This window comes from Puma concolor, chromosome C1, assembly GCF_028749965.1.
Source record: "Puma concolor isolate L17-30 chromosome C1, mPumCon1.1.hap2, whole genome shotgun sequence".
NCBI classification, from domain to species: Eukaryota; Metazoa; Chordata; class Mammalia; order Carnivora; family Felidae; genus Puma; species Puma concolor.
In genome coordinates, this window is record NC_141674.1 from 209,632,184 (window position 1) to 209,650,175 (window position 17,992).

The window sequence follows — 17,992 nt, forward strand, 5'->3', positions numbered from 1 at the left end:
CAGCCACCACCAAGTAGATATAAACAATGCCTTAGGAAACTCTGAACCACTGTGCGATTGAATGGAAAGGACACTAGAATACAGTCCCTTTGACACTTTTTCAAGGTAAAAGGAACATTTTACGGTAATACGTCCGCTTCAGAACTCGTGCATTTTTGTGATGTGGAAAATGCTGTCATTCATACTCCCTGGTGCACTAGCTGGTGTGAACTCAGTGCCTGGGATTATCAGGAATAGAAAAGATTTTGGCCAGGGTGGTGTGATATTGGCTGATCGGCACTGGATGTAACAGGGGAAACTTACATTTGTTATTGGGTCATTCTCATTCTCCGTAACACATCCCTGAAGATTTAAGTTGAGAGCTTTACAGATGATCATGATTCTCTTGGCGGCTTTTTCTTCAAATGGTTTGATCCCAAGGTCGGGTTCGAAAAGGTCCTTTTTCTGAAGTTTCAAGGTCTACAAAAAAGGTGGAAGGTTTTTCTCAACAAATCCCCATCATAAAAAAAACAAATCCTGAATTCTAAACCACAATTGTGTGGATTGAGTTCACGCTTGCTCAGAAGGAATTTCGACTTACATCTATATCTGGATCCAGCGAGAACAGATTTAACCTCTCCGTATTTCGAGTTGTTTTGACAGTCTCTTCAGTTTCTGTGAGGTACTGCAGAGAAAACTGTGTTAGCTCTTGGTAACCAACTATCCAAATACTTACAGCCTGGCCCCCTCCACATGGCCAAGAAATTGCCCCTTAGTATCATCACTCTTTTAACATCATCCATTAACACGCGGCAAATCCGATCAAAACATGCTTTTGTTTTTCGAGTGTTGCATTTCTTAGTTTAAATTTTAAAATACAGCATTTCCATCTTTTCCATGAAAACAATAACTAATAAGTAATTCAAATTTATTTGCATAGTAAAATGTCGGCTTTATTACTTTTGCGAAGTCTGGGTGTAGGCTGTTCTCTGAAGACTCTGTTTCCTCTGGTGTGCTTTCACAAGTTACAGAATTATCCAGCGAATCTTGAAAAGATACACCAAGACAGATTAATAAGTAATACTCATGAATCACACATCTCTCCAGGCTGTGGCATATCAAGACCGGATGTGGGATGGATGCAGGTGAGCAGATGTCTTCGTTGTATCCTGCCTCCAGGACTCTATATTGTTACAAGATCGAGGCCTGGAAATCAGACCTCCTGATGGTCATTTTGGGATTCTTTCCATGACACCACCCTATGTGCGTAAGAACTCTTGACCCTTATAATACCACACTTATACTTGGGGTTGTCATGACTTACTCCATCAATGCACACTAAAGTTTTCTTATCTGTGAGTACATTTTTGATATTCTGACTCTCTGGCCATCAACTTCAAGCCCATATTCTGGCTTCAGTTACTTAAACTCTCTAAAATTCTATAAACATGAATACTCAAGTTGATTATCATTAAGTAAATCATGAATGCTAAACGCCTACTATGGTACATAGTAGTTGTGTTAAAGTCTACAACAGTTTTCTTCCTCATTGTCCCATGCCTCTTTCACTTTATAGAATATGATACTTAGACTACTAGAATCTAAAGACTCTGGTGTCTAAGATCCCACGGTGCAGGACATAATGTCTTAAAATAGTTTTCCTTTCGGGAGGAACGACCAACTCTGGAAGTGAACTTGGCTTTCCTGTGGTCATGGACCTGTTTTTCTATGTGTCTCATCACCCGTCCTTTCCACGCTCTTGCTCCCCTCTCTTTGCCTAGAATAAATTAGAATTTTAAGAAGTAATAAGGATGGGAAGAAGAAAAATATTTTTATTTCATTAAGATCTCTAATATTGTGCAACATTTATGGAACTGTCACATATAAGCTGATCTCAGTATGGTCAAGAAGTATCCATGAAAGATATCTTTCAATTAAAAGGAAGTAATGCATGTCTGTCTTTACATAATATCATGTTAATTAATTAAATCAAAGTAAAGTAAAGTAAAGTAAAGTAAAGTAAAGTAAAGTAAAGTAAAGTAAAGGCTATGCAACACAAACTACCCCATCTAAGGTAACCTCCCATCAGACATGGGTACATTTTTAGTACTGCCGACAGGTGATTTCCAGCCTCAAATCACTGTCAGTAAACTGAAAATCATACCTGCGTGTGGTGATCCTCACTATTCAGGAAAAGTCAAGCATTTCGGGGTGCTTTTCTGGAGCTCAGGGACGGATGAGCTAGCCTTGACAGCTACCACAGTTAACTAGTTAGCCTTGACAGCTACCACAGTTAACTGGTTCATTAGATGAACCAAACACACAGGTCACATTTTGCAAAGGAAGGGAAGGGGGGGCGCGTGCGTTCTCACCCAGCCCCAGATCTGCAAGCTCCATGCTCCTCCTCCCCTGAGGTGGCCCCTCAGGACTGATTTGCAGGATGCGGTTCAGGGTGTGGATCCATTCATCCATATCTGACTCTGTTTCAGCCGCCAGCACAAAATAAGTTAGGTCATTCATTTTCAATTCAAAAGCATATTTTCTTAGTCTGTTATTCTGTGGTGCAAAAAGACAGACAGAAAGCAAAAACACCAGATAATAAGTCTTAGAGAGCGAGAGACATTTTTTAGGGGGTCATGCTTCCGAAGTGTTTCCTTTATAGGAGAGTAACATAAAGAAGATCGGCCAAACGAAGGCCAAAATTTGGGTGGGAATGAATCATTCTGTTTGGTTTTTTTCAGGGCTTTTGGTGCTAAGATGTAATTTTATTTAGGTTCTTGTTGATTGGATGATCGTGGTGGCTCAAAAATGTCACCTTCGGGCACATGTGGCAAGACGCTCTAAACTTCTTCAAATCGTTGATTAGAGGGTCTGCCTTCACTTTCTCATCCTGTGTTCTGTCCACTATTCACTCCAGTTGGGTTTCTGGCCCCGTGACACCCCGGAGCAGCACTAGCCATGGTCACTAACAAACTCTATGCTGCTGCATTATCCAAGACATTTCCTTTTTCGGATCTTCCTTGACTCTTCAGTAGAATTAACATGGTGGCTTCCACTTCCTCCTTGAAACCTGTCTGTGTTGGGTTTCCATGACCACACTCTATTCTGGTTTTCTTTCTTCTTCATCAGCCACCACTTTTCAGTCATGCCTTGGACTCCTTTCTCTCTCATCTGACCCCAATGGCTTTAAAGGATGTCCACATGGTTGGACACCCCGATTCCTTTCTCTGGCTCTGGCTTTTCCATCAGCCTCCCAACTTTTCTCTTATTCGACATCTCTACTTTGCCTTTCGTGACGAACCCATGAGGCCTTGGCTCTAGTTCCTGAATGTGCTCTGGTTACATGTTTTGTTGCTGCCACAAGGCCTGAAGCAGCCCCTCCCCCGAGAGTACCTCACACATACTCAGCACCATGTCTGTCCCTCATCTACTAAGGGGACCTGTAGTCACTCTTCAGATCTCAGTCGAAGTTTCTCCAATTTCTCAGGACGAGGTTCTTGTCTTCCAGGGCACGTACAACAATTTGGAAGTCCATCCGTATTCATTTTCATTTCTCTGTTTTGACCAACATGTGCCTCCTTCATGGCTGCCTCCAGAAGACCAGGTCAGTTCTGCTCACGACTTTACCCTGTGCTGTCGCACAGAAGGGCTTAGTACCAGTGGGTTCAAAACACTCCCCTTTTATAAGGGAATAGGCTTGCCTCCTGTTTTTGGGAAACTGACATTCATAGGGAAGAATGAATGAACGAAAGACTGAAGGGATACACAAAGGACTGGAAAACAGAAATTGGGGGCTGTGCAGAGAATTAAAATGGGCTCGGGGGTGAGTAGCCACTTCAGGCTGGCCTTCCAGGAAGGGGCATCCAAGTTGAAATCTGTAAAACCACTGAACTATTCCAAGATGGGAGAAGCGCACTGAAACTGGAGGGAATACAAGAGCAAATTATTATGGCACTTTTATACATTCCTGCCATGAGATTAGAATTATAAATTCAAAGCGGAATGATATAGCCCGCAATGATATAATTAGCGTTATATTACCTGCAGTGGTTGTAAGAATTATTGAAGATATCCCATCTCTAATTCACTCTCAGTTAATTCTGATACAGGTAGTCAACTCTTACCCCTAGTCAACTCTGCTTTGAAGCCATTGGAGCACCCACAATTACAACAGTGCGAGGTCTATGGGCTTAAGACAACCAGGTAAAAAGCAAATAGGAGAAGAACCGTAAGGTGAGAGTAACATTATAGTGTGGGATTGTGGCTGAATATCAAAGTATAAGATTCTTTTCGGGGACAGGATTGCTATTCCTGGTGGCAAGAAAAAATAATTTGTAATATCCTCCTGGTAAGGTCTTTTTTCTTGGTGATGGTCTCAGAAGACTGTCCTCAAATAGCTTCCTCCTTTCAACTTCCACAACATCATGATGACTACCACAAATATGACACTTACTAACCACTTGCCGTCTAGATGGCAGGTACCGGGCTGAGCACGCATAGTTTTTATTCTGCTTCATCCCACAACAGCCCTGGGAGACAAACTGAATTATTCCATTTAACATGTAATGACATGGATGCTTGGGAGATACATTGAAATGTGCTTGGGATTCTACAGGTAGCAAGCGGCAGAGAAAGAAAAAAAAAAAAAACCTCTTTATCCTCTAACCCACTGAGATGATCAGGGGCAAAGATGTTCAGCAAATGCTGTTCCCCTTCCTTGTCCCCTTCCTGGCACAATCACATCCCAAAGGGCTGGTCATGGCCTGGGAGGTCATGGCTTCTCTAAGCGCTGACAATAGACAAGGGTAACAACAAATAAACCTCAAGAAAAAGTAAAATTCAGGAGAAAGAAGAATTAGCTAAAAAAACCAGCTGTGATTCTCACTGTAGAACTTCATAGCTCAAATGCCACTTTCTAGATTCTTCCAAGGACACGCTCTTGGCTCTGGCCCATACTCCTTGTAACAACTCACTCGCTGGCTGGCTTTTTAAATAGTCTATGAACTTGATATGGGCAGAGGCTGACTGGTTATCCTCACTACTCAGTGCAGTAGTGGTATTCCTTCAAAAAGAGGTGTCTGTCGTGTTCACATTTCGTGCTGTGCAAAAACAGACACATTAGCTGCCCTGGCTGAACAAGGGAGACAGGCATTAACCAGTTAATCACAAAAAAGTGAAACTGGAAGATAAACGTACTTAGACTCTGGGTGAATGTGCTGAAGAAGAGGTGTAAACTTAAGGTATAAAAACTCTTCTTGAGAACCAGAAAGCTATTGCGATATGAGAATATTGTTGTTCTCTCAAGACCCTCTGGGGTCTAGGAAAGCAGAGGACAGGATGATTTTGACTCATAAAACGCCAGCGCTGCATTTTGAGGTTATTTTGGCTGCAATATAAACACAGTGGGGGTTGCCAGAAAGATAGCGGTGGCCCCAAACTTTAGGGGGCAAAGCAAACATACAGGCAGCTTCTTTAAGAATGCAAATTCTTATGGGAATGCAAGCTGGTGTAGCCACCCTAGAAAACAGCATGGAGGTTCCTCAAAAAACTAAAAACCGAACTACCCTACGACCCAGCAATGGCACTACTAGGCATTTATCCAAGGATACAGGTGTGCTGTTTTGAAGGGACACATGCACCCCCATGCTTATAGTAGCACTATCAACAATAGCCAAAGGATGGAAAGAGCCCAAATGGAGTATTACTCAGCAATCAAAAAGAATGAAATCTTGCCATTTGCAAGTACGTGGATGGAACTGGAGGGTATTATGCTAAGTGAAATTAGTCAGAGAAAGACAAAAGTCATATGACTTCACGCCTATGAGGACTTTAAGAGACAAAACAGATGAACATAAGGGAAGGGAAACAAAAATAATATAAAAACAGGGAGGGGGAAAAACAGAAGAGTCTCCTAAATATGGAGAGCAAACAAAGGGTTGCTGGAGGGGTTCTGGGGGGGGATGGGCTAAAATGGGTAAGGGGCATTAAGGAATCTACTCCTGAAATCATTGTTGCACTAGATGCTAACTAATCTGGATGTAAATTTTAAAAAATAAAAACAAAATTAAAAAAAAGAATGCAAATTCTTAGAAGCTATAATCTCCACAGGAGGTGTGGGTGGACTCCCTCCCCAACCCTAACACACACTTCTGGCAGGTCTCATGAAGGAGGTCCATAAAACCGCATGCGGCCTGCACTGACACAGAGGGTCTAAGGGCAAAGACAGCTTGGCCTTGAGCAAGTGTAAAAGGAGACAGTTTTCCTTCATAAAACAACAGGAACAGAAATAGATACAGAGGAAAGAACTCGAAATGCTCAGAGTTCAGGGCATAGCTTTGGCTGGAACACTGTTAAGGATCTGAACACAGCAAAATGCAAGCCAGTCTTAGTGTTGTCTTGAAAACAAACAGATGAAAGAATCTGTTTAATTAATCTCATGTCATAAATAATGTGGACAAGGAGATGAAAAGCCATGTAAAATGCTTACATTAATTGTATGACTTAAAAGTCAATGGAACTGCGACCTGCTTTCAAATGCAGAGGAGAAGGAACTCAGAGAATTCCAGACAGAAAACAGGACAAAACATAGACACTGAAACTTGATTTTCCAAACTGTATACTCTACTTCAAGTGAATCAGAAAATGGGTTGCTGATGTCAACAATCTTATAAAAAATATTTTGCAAAAATTTGGGCAAACTATAACAAGCCCTTATTTCTCCAAAGGGCGTATTTATCAACGAAATAAATATTCTATCTGCAGCTTCTCAAAAACCGAATTATCTTTTTCTATTTGGAGCGGAACAGAACTACTTACAGTCATAGAGAAGCTTACACTGGGGAAGACTGTGATGCCTAAGTGGTTTTCTATCTCATTCTCTGTGATCTCTAACATAATGGCATATAAAATCACAAAAAAAAAAGAAAGGACAAAAATAGGAAAATCAATGGGACATTTTAATAATCTTGAAATGCAGTTGTTATGTCATTATAGTGGTAATCAGGAAATAATCATATTCTTTTTTTTTCAATCTCCCAGTTTTCCTGTTTCCCTGAAAACAGTGTCCTTTGTGGCAGACGTGACTCCTCCGTTTACTAAAGCTCACCACAGTCCATCTACACAGCTTCATAAAAAGCAGGAAACTGTGAATATGTCCTAATGCCAACTGACATGTTTAATGAGTTGTAGCCAACTGGTCTGTTTCCACAATACTCATCTGGAAAGGTTCCGAAATAGAAACTCCAACAAAGCTACCAAAGCCAATGGAGAATTGAGTATCAAAGCAAGTTACCCAAACAAAATATTCCATTGTGCCTAATATGTTACTAGCATCTTTTGCAGGAACAAAAGAAGAGTTCCCCAAAGAAACACACAACATCACATCTAGGTTACTGGGGTTGGTGGCTACCATTGATGTAATCCTTTCCATTCTCTGTATGTTTATTTGTGCATTTCATTCAACAAAAATGTACTGGGTACCTCCCGCGTGTCAGGTGCACAGCATTAAAAACATTCAAATAAAGCACTTGTCCTCATTGAACTTGCATTCCAGTGTAATGGAGTGTCCGTAAACAAATAAGCAGAAATATAGCATACGTACTATGCATGCACTATAGGTAAAATACAATAAAGTCTCAAGCGGTGATATATTCTGTATCTTATATATCTTATATGTTATATGATAGTCTTACATTATGTCATCAGAACCTATTGTTCGAGATGTGCCACTCATTTTCTTTGCATGTGCTCCATTTATTTTTTCTTTCTACGCATCGTCCCACCGGCTGGGAGTTCTTTGAAGACAGAAGCCACATTTGACTCATATTTGGCTTTCCCACAAAGCCTAGCATAACTAAGTTTTCAATATATGCTTGCTGAAATAAATCCTCCCCCTAAAACCCACTGCTTAAAGCTACACATGAGCATATCTTTGTAGTACTTCTTCCGTCCATGTGGCTTATACAGGATAGATGTATGAATATATGCAGGCATGCCCATATGATGTATGGTCATCACCTTATTTCCTTGGGCATCTTTCTGTAGTTTTGGACATCCTTCCACTTCAAACCTATTTTTGCCATTTATTAGCTCTGTGATTTGGGAAAGCCACTCTATCTCCCTGAGTTTTATTTTAATAAACTGGGACAATAATAATGTGCGTTCCATCAACTGGTGCCACATAATGCATGAGATAAAAGTACAGTGTCATTCTGGTTTTTATTGTTATCATTGGAAATGAGATTTCATTTATTTATTTATTTATTTATTTATTTATTTATTTATTCATAGAAGTTTATTTATTTTGAGAGAGAGCACGCGCACGCGTGTGTGCAAGCAGGGGAGGTGCGGAGAGATCGGAAGGGAGAGAAGCTCCAGCAGGCTCCTGTTGTCAGAGCAGAGCCCCACCTGGGGCTTAATCTCAAGAACCTTGAGATGGTGACCTGAGCTGAAATCCAGAGTCAGATGCTTAACCAACTGAGTCACCTAGGCGCCCCGGAAATGAGATTCTTTAGAGCCAGAGTTTGCTAATGTGAAGTTTATAGGTCAGATTTAGTTTCTAGATTTGTTTTCCTTGGCAGTTTTCCCCTCCCGATTTAACTACGTTTATGTGGGCATGCACACTCCAAGCTGCTCCCTGCTGTCTCACACCCGGCCCCCCTTCCTTCAGGTGGTGGGCTTCCTGAGCTGCAGAATGTATCCAAGTTTCTAGACTTCAGTTAAGCACGTGAGGCCACGGTCTTGGAACCCATGTCCACAAGGTGGTAGATTCGGCCCCTAGGAGGAAATAAACAGCGTTTGGCCCCCCACCCCCATTTACGCCTGCATAAAGTGACATCGGTCATTATTAATGTTGTGGTGGGAACCCTAGAAGACGGGATGCTTGGACTATTCATTCTCTTCCATAGTGGCAAGATCTTGAATAGATGGATAGATGGGCCAATGGATGAGTGAATAAGAAGACCTTGAAGGAATCAGATGGGATAACACAGGCCTAGATGTCCCTTGGCCCCAGATCAAAACTGAAGCAGCAAAAACTAGAAGTTCTGTTCCAGATTGGGAGTGCATGGGGTATAAAACACATCTAATGTCACTATTTGATTATAGTACAAAATGGAAACTATTGTCAATTTTTTTTTTAAATCAAGATCTAAAAAATTTCCAACCGTAAATATCACCACAAATCTCTGAGAAACTTGGGTAGGAGTTTCTTTCTGCTTGATGTCACCCTTGAAATATATTTCTAAGAATTCCAACGATTATTCTTAGAAAAACACAATGACATAGATTGGGTCTGAATGAAGCAAACCAAAATGGCTTGTTCACAGAAGACTGTTAGGAGCTTGGACTTCCTAAGAATGCCAGAGGGTAGGTATCACTTCTGAGGTAAAGTTTTTGTTCCTTTTTTCTGTTTTATTCAAGAGAAACAGATAATGATTCTTGACAAAACAGGTCTGACTCATTCTATTATTCATTTGTTCTGTGATCCTGTGTGTACATGTTTCGTCTTCAGGCACATTTTGTACCTGAGAGCTTGGGAGAGCAATGACTAAACTTGCATTTTATTTGAGAATCTTCTTTCCACTTGTAAGACCTCATAAGCCAGAGACAGCCATAAGCAAATATGTAAGAACCAGGATCCAGACACAAGGTGGTACGTAACCCAGACATCTATCTTCCCAGTGATCTCAAGAAGTTGGAGGTCCTCCTTCCCCAAAGGGCTACAAGTTCTTGATAAATAGGAATAGAAATGAAGGGGTATAGGGCTAAACTCTTTCAAAGATATAGTAGTGTTCCCAAATATTTGAATGGCCATCTACTGGGGAGTGAAATAGAAACGCAGCTGTGCTTTAAGGTGCAACATCTACCTTGGCAAATCCTGCTAGCTGACCCAGAAGAGTTCATTCATCACTGTTCTGTGCTCCTAGAACATTCAATAGCAGGTGTTGTTGATAGCTTTTGTGACACTGTGTAATCATTAACAATGAGCCTATGTTCCTCTCTGGTTTTGACTTCAGCAGGGAGTTCTCAATGCCTAAGCACAGTTCCTAGTATGTCATAGACACTCAATAAGTTTGTTGAATGAAAGAATACATGAGTGAATAAAAACTAAATGAATAAAGAAGAATATTTAGATAGAAATTTCAGGAAGGTGAATGGAGATTTTCTAGGTAGGTCTTTCCCCAGTGGAATGTCTATTTCTCAAAGTTGTGATCTTTGCACCTGATGGAAAGCCTATCACCAGCTAGCGCTGACCTTTACTGCTCACTTGCTTGTACTTAGGGACTTACGTCCCACATTTTTCCTTAAGCTCTTCTTTCCAGCTTACCTTTGAACTCAGGCAAAAAGCCTGAAGGGCACAGCACCCCATGACAAAAACCAAAACTACTCCTCAAACAATAATTGCCCATGCGAAGAACTGTGGCCCAGAAGGTCCAGACCAGTTTGAGCTCAACCCCTGACTCACACCAGTGCAGATGGACCATGGAGTGACCCACAGAGTAACCAACAATTACCTTTACCTCATTACAATATTAAAATCTCTCCTCCGAGAGGAACACAGGCCTCATTTATAAAACATACAATGTATATATATAGGTATATTTCCTTAAGACACATGTATGACCTCATGCCTGGCTCTACATACGATGACAAGGCTCCCCTTTCTAAATATTCATCCTAACCCTAAATAAAGGGATCCCACTCACCCTTGCTAGGGAAGTTATTCACCACGATCTCCGTATTTGCTGCGCATGAAGTCTTTTTTTTGTGAGATAGCTCACCTGGTGTAGCTTCTACCTGTGACTCACCAAGGAGTGAAATCACGTTAGTTTGGTTACAAGGCTAGGGAAGAAAGGCTGAAGACACACGGTCTCCCAGATCCTTTTCCATGCTAGCACAGTATTTGAGTTTTTACAGATGAGGAACCTGAGCTCAGAGTCCGAGTAACTTACTCAAAAGCCTCCAAAAGTAAGTGGTGAAACCAGGATTTGAATGCTGACCTGTATGAAGCCCAAACTGTGTTTTCTCCTAGAAGACACTCTCCAGCTCCAAGGCACCACTTCAGCAGAGACTGAACTACAGTCTAAGACGTGATGGAGAAGAAGTTCCTGTAGTCAAGGTCAGATTTGAGCACCGAGATGCGTGCTCAACACCGAGTTAATAGGATTCTTCGAAGAAGCAATGTCATAGTAATACGTATCCCTGTGAGCTGGATATACAGCACGGGCTGCAGTGATACTGCCTAAAAGATGGTAATGCATTTGCTAGAGCGAGCTTTGAAGGAAAAAATGGAAAAGAAAATACTTAAGAATTTTAGCTCAGTTTCTAGAAAATGTAATCGTTGATCTTTCACCTACTGCGGGAAGCTTCCTTTGCGGCCAACAATAGAAAACCATCTCCACCCTCCATTAAGATCCTTATTGCCCTTTCCATATGGAAAGCTGGCATCTGCATTAAAATGCAATTATCTTTCACTTCTAGCCGACTACTCAGCTACACTTAATTAATTCTTTCCTTTTCAAGTTCAGCATTAGTACTTTCTGGAGGAATTCCAGATTTTAACAGATAGACCATCCAGAAAAAGCCCAGGCCTAAGTGACTGGAGAGAGCTCCATTTCGCATCCACATATCCGAGTGCCCTTGGTATTAATCCAAGACGTAATCTCAGCTCTGGAGCCAGCTGCGTCCACGCCTGCAGGTGAGTGGGAAGAGAAGGTCTGCTCCTGGTGACCGGTGACCAGAAACACAGTCCTCAACCTCCACAAGCCAGCATCCTTTTGTGAAATTCAAGATGAGGCTGCTGTAAGGTTTGGTTGCTTTGATTGTTACCTAAGAGGGAATAGGAGGACCCTTACTTCCTGAGAGCGAAAAGAATAAATGAAAGCATGGTGTCCAAATGAGGTCTATGGAGTTATTCTGCTTCCCTTTGCCACAGTGGTCTATGTCGCATTGCACACTAAGAACAATCACACGCTAAGAAGAACTTCCGGAACAGTATGGTCCGTTAAAAGCGCCGTGTCTGTTTCTGAAATTAAGCTCTTGGGAATCGATGTAATCCTTGTCTTTGAAGGAAACCTCCTCTTAGAAGGAAGAAGATTATATGTGCACTGCCAATGTACTACCTCATTATTACCCAATAATAAAGATAGGATTTATGAAGCAGAGTGAGCTATATGGTTTATATATTATTGAATTCTTTAGCTCCGTGGCGTTGTATGCTGCAGCCACATGGGTGGTCATTTTCTCCTTCTCCTTGAATATACCAGACTTGCTCTTGCCTCAGGCCCTTTGCACTTGCTGCCCCTGCTCATTCTTTAGTTTTCAGAACAAATAATTTCTCTATGAAGATTTTTTTTTCTCACTTCTGGAGCACTGGTACTCCTTTCCAACCTCACCATTTGTCTCTCTGCCTTCCACAGCCCCATTTCTTTTCTTCACTCCAGATTTCACCCACTGATTCCATTCTGTTGATTTTTTTCTTTGTGTATTTTCTCTTATTTTTCCTTTGTTGAAAGTGAGTTTTGTGAAAGCAAAAACTCAGGTTGTGTTGTTTTCCAGCGGGTCTCTAAAGTCGAGAACAGTTCTTGACTCATATCAGATACTCCATAAACACTTGAATGGATGATGACTGGATGAACACACTCTTTGATTAAAAAGCCCAAAAGGGGAGGGGCTCCTAGATGGCTCAGTCAGTTAAGGGTCCAACTCTTGATTTCGGCTTAGGTCATGATCTTGTGGCTCGTGAGATCAAGCCCCGAGCAGAACAGAGCCCTGCGTCGGGCTCTGTGCGGACATCATGAAGCCTGCTTGGGATTCTCTCTCTCCCTCTCTCTCTCTGCCTCTCCCCCCCACCTTTTCTCTCTCTCTCTCAAAATCAATAACAAAAAAAATTAACAACAACAAATCCAAGAGGGAAAAACAAAACTCAAGGAGGAAAGGGATATCTACTCACCTGCACCACACCTGTACAGGAATCCAAAAAGATGCAGCCTTTGGGCTCTTTGGATATCTTTTCATCTTTGTAAAAATTCATGATGTAGGAGTTATCTGGCAACTGAGTCAGCTGGAAGTAGCGCTTTTTGAATGACTAAAGAAAGGGGAAGAAATAGACAGGTAGTTCAAAATGCAGTGTGCTATTACAGAAATTAGAAATGCCGAAATTCCTTCGGGCGCGCTACATTCTTGGGCACTGTTCTAGGGAACAGCGTCCTCCTTCCTCATAAATAAAATATGACCCGAAACATAAACTCGATGCAAATGACACTCCTCTGTGCTGTGACCAGAGGAGGGGGTGTCCAGAGGACTGGCAGAAACAAAGATGAGCCTTGATGTCTCCTTACCCGAACAGTAACGGTATTGTTCACGGTGCTATTGAAATTCCCCTTGTAGAGCCAGCCAGACTTGAAAACTCCGGTTCCTCCAGCTCCCCCACCGCCCTTAGAAGATGAGTGGGAGGTGGTATCCTGTGGAAGAGGAATCAAGGGCATGACTGCAACCTTTTGTGAATCCCACATCTTAGACGCTGCACTTACAAATGAGCCTCCTTTTTCTCTCTTCGACGCGTCTTAAATAATCATGTTCCATTTCAAAGCAAACGTGACTCATTTGGACTCAAAGCCCTTCCACAAATAGCTATGGCAGCTTCCTTGTAAAAGTGGTCAGAATGTGGAATACTCTAGTGGAAGACAGGAACTAATTGTCCTCCTGATTTAAACACTTAGCTTTCAGTAATTTACTTACTTCATCCTTATCAGCATCTTCATGGTCCACCTCAAAGGAATGTGAAGGAAGTTTCTCTGGTTTGTATTCTGCTCTGAGAGTAAAGAAAAAAAAAAAAGAGTTTCTGATTTGTCATTTGAGACCTGACTTTCATTTTCTGCTGTTCCCCTTGGTTACAACCGTTGTGTTTTTCAAAAAAATAATGTAATCTTGTGAGGGCCCGATTTCCTTTGGAAGCATTAACTTTCTGCTACACCATTACACTTTATCTCCGGTAAATAAATCTCTGTTTTAAACCGTGGAGTTACTATTTATACAGATTTACACATGTTGTCTTGAATGAGATGAAGGCAAGCAGGACAATTTTAAAGCTCTGGTGGTTTATATGCTTCTTCCTCTACCTTCTGCAGTGGAATATGAAGGAGTGCTGTTTTCATCTCCATTTCACCATTACATGGCGTGTCTTAAGGGTACGGGATGGCCATTGGAAAAACCATGTTCCCGAGAACCAGCCCGTGCTCTGGCCGCTAGGTTGCGCTGTTCCCCTAACAGTGGCCTCCCCTGAAGTCTGCCCCAACTTGATTAAGCCGAAGGGTGCTCGCTTTGTGCCTTTCCATGGTAGTCCTGAAATGCTGACCAGCCCGGAAGAGTCAGCGTGTGCACCTGATACTATCAATGGCAAAACAGGAGAAAGGTAAACTTCCTTTGGCTTGATTCTATTTCACAAGTCATGGCTGGATGGAGAGTGGTCAACAGCGTCTGAGGTTCAGACATTCCTTGATACTTAGAGAGAGAATCCTACGTGTAGAGTTGGCCTGGAATATTCATTTTCTTTAAGGTGATTTATGTTGTGTAGAAGCAACTTGGGAATCTGACTATTGAGAAAAAAAGTCCAGGGGTGCTCTTTGAGTTATTCCTGTTACAAATCTTTTCCTATGTTGATGGTATTCCAGATAGGAAGGGGCATGACCAAGACCTCTTTATACTTCAGTATGCATAAAATTACCAGACTGCATTCACATAGGGATTCGGTGGATTCAAGTGGGTTCAAAATACTCTTTACCTTTCCTCTGAAAGACATGAAAATGCCCATTCCTGGTTCACAGCAGGGCAGGTAGGGGCACAGACAGAACACTGACCTCGCTAATAAAACGGAAAAGCCTGAGATCAGAGTCACATTCTCTATAACTGATAATAGATTTTTTTTTCAATTGTGATAAAATATACATAACAGAAAAATTACGATTTTAACCATTTTTACGTGTACAGATCAGTGGCACAAAGTACGTTCACGTTGTTGTGCAACCATCACAAAAGTCCGTCTCATTCCCAAAATGATGCTGTACCCATTACACAATAGTTCCATATCTCTCCCTTCCCCCACCCCCGGTAACCACTGTTCTACTTTATGCCTCTCTGTATTTGGCTATTCTGGGCACCTCATCTTATGTTTCATTGTGTGTCTGGCTGATTTCACTTATTGTAAAATGCCCTCAAGGTTCATTCGTGTCGTGGCCAGTATTAGGATTTCATTCTTATATAAGGCCAGATAATATTCTACTGTAGTCTAAAAAGAGTTCACACCCCCAAAGTTGTTTCCATGAAGACACCCTGGAATCTAAAAATTAGGACTCTCTCCATGTAGATGCTGGGTACATGTCTATTAGGACGCTTACTTGAATCTGTTAATTCCCTCCACCAGATCACATTTTTTTTTTAGTTTTATTTATTTATTTACTTATTTATTTATTTGAAAGAGAGAGAACCAGCAGGGGAGGGGTAAAGAGAGAGGGAGACAGAGGATCTGAAGCAGGCTCTGTGCTGTCAGCAGAGAGCCCAATGCAGGGCTCAAACTCATGAACTCTGAGATCGTGACCTGAGCCGAAGTTGGATGCTTAACCAACTGAGACACCCAGGTGCCCCAAGATTACATGTTTCTTAAAGCCAGAGACTCCAATGAAGTCCCATCTACCGCGTCCCCAAGCTTTTGTCTTTTTCTACTGTAGGGATGCTCAGTATGCATTTGCTGATTGCATCAGTGATAGGCAAGGTGAACAAGGAGATCAGAGAAGCAAAATAAGACAGCATGATATAATTTAAAACTGTTTTTGGAAGACATCTTGGGGACGCTAAAACACATATTTTTGGTGGCCAACGTCCTAAGACGCACCTCCAGTGTGTTAAAAGAGGTTTTGAAAAACGATCTTAGTATTGTGAATTTATTTTATAAATTCAGATTATATGTTACTTGCTACCAAAACCAAAAGCTAAGAAAAATAAAGCTATTCTGGGGTACACAGTAGTTGATATTGTGTATTAAGGATGGTATCTGGGGTCTCCCTTCAGCCCCAGTCCCAATTTCTTTGTCCATTTTTGTTCAGTTGTATAGCCTTGATATGAAATCCCAAGACGCGTAGGTAAGTAGTTGTAAATGGTAACAGGCTTATTTAAGAGCCAGAGGCTTGAAAGAAGGGTGGTAGGAGATGTGTATTTTAAATTTATCTCCCCCACAGGTTCTGGTACATGGTAAGAACAGAATAAGTACTTGTCCACTGATGTACATGAAATTATTCGAATGGGTATGCATTATTCCAAATTCCAGAAATATACATACATAATGCAGCCTTGTTCATCCAAGACCTATTTGTAAGTTCAAAGAAGTTGAAAACTCTATACCAAGATAGCAGAACTTCTGTACTTAAGTTTAAATATGTACTATGCAGCATATAGCTTTTTAGTGAATTATATATGTGTGTAATCAGACGTTTGTGTACAAATACTAGAAGTTCACAGTCCAGTGTAATTTGGGTGTTGTACTGAGAAGAAAACGAAGTCCGTAACAGTTCCATAAACACACAGTGGAAGAAGTTGGACTAGAAGTCCTATTTTCTAAAATGCTACTTGCTGTATATAGGGTAAGTTAATCAAACCATCTTTAATAAGAACATTAAGTAAGACTGGAGCCATTATTCTCTTCCAAAGGATCGTGGTGTATCTGTACTCCATTCTCTTTCTTACAGAGCCTTAGGGATACTCGAGCTTATCTGTGTCAGTTGCCCCCAATGTTAACTTGTTCTGCCTCTTTTGGTTATGGTCAACTTATGTGAAGGCTGAGCCACTCGCAGGTGACAGTGTTACTTTAGGACCACTGGGAAATGTTTCCTATCCTACCCAAAATATCCCTTTTCTCCAAAAGAGCCTAACAACATCTTGACAATCCTAAACAAAAAGCAATCACTTTCACCTTTTCATTTGGTTGGCAAAATAAAGCCCCTAAACACAACCCTTTCCTCTCTTCCCTCATCCAGCGAGGCAACACATTGCCTGAAATTCAGGGGCAGGTTCAAATGGCTGACTTCAGAGCAATTACTCCAAGCGTTTTGTCTGCAGAGAAGGGAACATGAGCGTTCCAGGATTCTTAAAATGATAGCAGGGCAGTAAAGGGAATACTAAAGAAACATCCTAAGTGAAAGATAAAAGCATTCGTAGGGAAAACTAAGGAAGAGGCAGCACAGATAAACTTGAACATGGAAGGTCAACATCTGGCTCAGGGGTCATCCTATGCTCTATGCTAATTATTTCCTAGTAGTCTCCCTGTGACCTTGGTACAACTCTATGCTAATTATTTCCTAGTAGTCTCCCTGTGACCTTGGTACAATTCTGTTTCTGAACTTCTTATTCTGTCCTCTACTGCCAGCATGACTTACCCTTTCTTCTCTTTCTTACAAAAGACTAATTTTATAGGCATTTGTTCTTGGTAATAGTGGATCACAGTAGTGGCCATGTTCCTCAAATATATCGAGATAGATAGATAGATAGATAGATAGATAGATAGATAGATATCTCATGTTTTCTTTATCCATTCATGCATCAATGGACATTTAAGTTGTTTCCATGTCTTGGCTATTATAAACAATGCTGCAGTGAACATAGGATGAATGTATCTTTTTGCATTAATGTTTTTGTTTTCTTTGGATAAATACCCAGAAATGGAGTTGCTAGGTCGTATGGGAGTTCTGTTTTTAATTTTTTGAGGGACCCCATACAGTTTTGCATAGTGGCTGCACCAGTTTACATTCCCACCAATAGTGCATGAGGGTTCCCCTTTTTCAACATCCTAATTAACACTTGTTATTTCTTGTCCTTTTGATACTAACCATTCTAATAGGTGGGAGGTGGAATCTCCTTGTGGTTTTGATTTGTATTTTCCTGATGACTAGTGTTGTTGAGCACCTTTCCAGGTACCGGTTGGCCACTGTCTGCTTTCCTTGGAAAAATGTTTATTCAGATCCTT

The 17,992-nt window shown here is 41.3% G+C and overlaps 1 protein-coding gene across 11 annotated transcripts in view; it reads right to left on the bottom strand.

Annotated features, from left to right (window-relative positions):
- Positions 1-17,992, bottom strand: part of DOCK10 (dedicator of cytokinesis 10) — a 271,165-nt gene that overhangs the window by 100,813 nt on the left and 152,360 nt on the right. For all 11 annotated transcript variants that reach the window (XM_086719771.1, XM_086719772.1, XM_086719770.1 and 8 more), the window contains exons 5-11: positions 13,720-13,792; positions 13,320-13,442; positions 12,932-13,066; positions 2,352-2,535; positions 940-1,025; positions 581-664; positions 304-459 (exon numbers count right to left, since the gene is read on the bottom strand). In XM_086719771.1, coding sequence (XP_086575897.1) covers positions 304-459; positions 581-664; positions 940-1,025; positions 2,352-2,535; positions 12,932-13,066; positions 13,320-13,442; positions 13,720-13,792 — 841 coding nt within the window. The remainder of the gene's footprint in view (positions 1-303; positions 460-580; positions 665-939; positions 1,026-2,351; positions 2,536-12,931; positions 13,067-13,319; positions 13,443-13,719; positions 13,793-17,992) is intronic.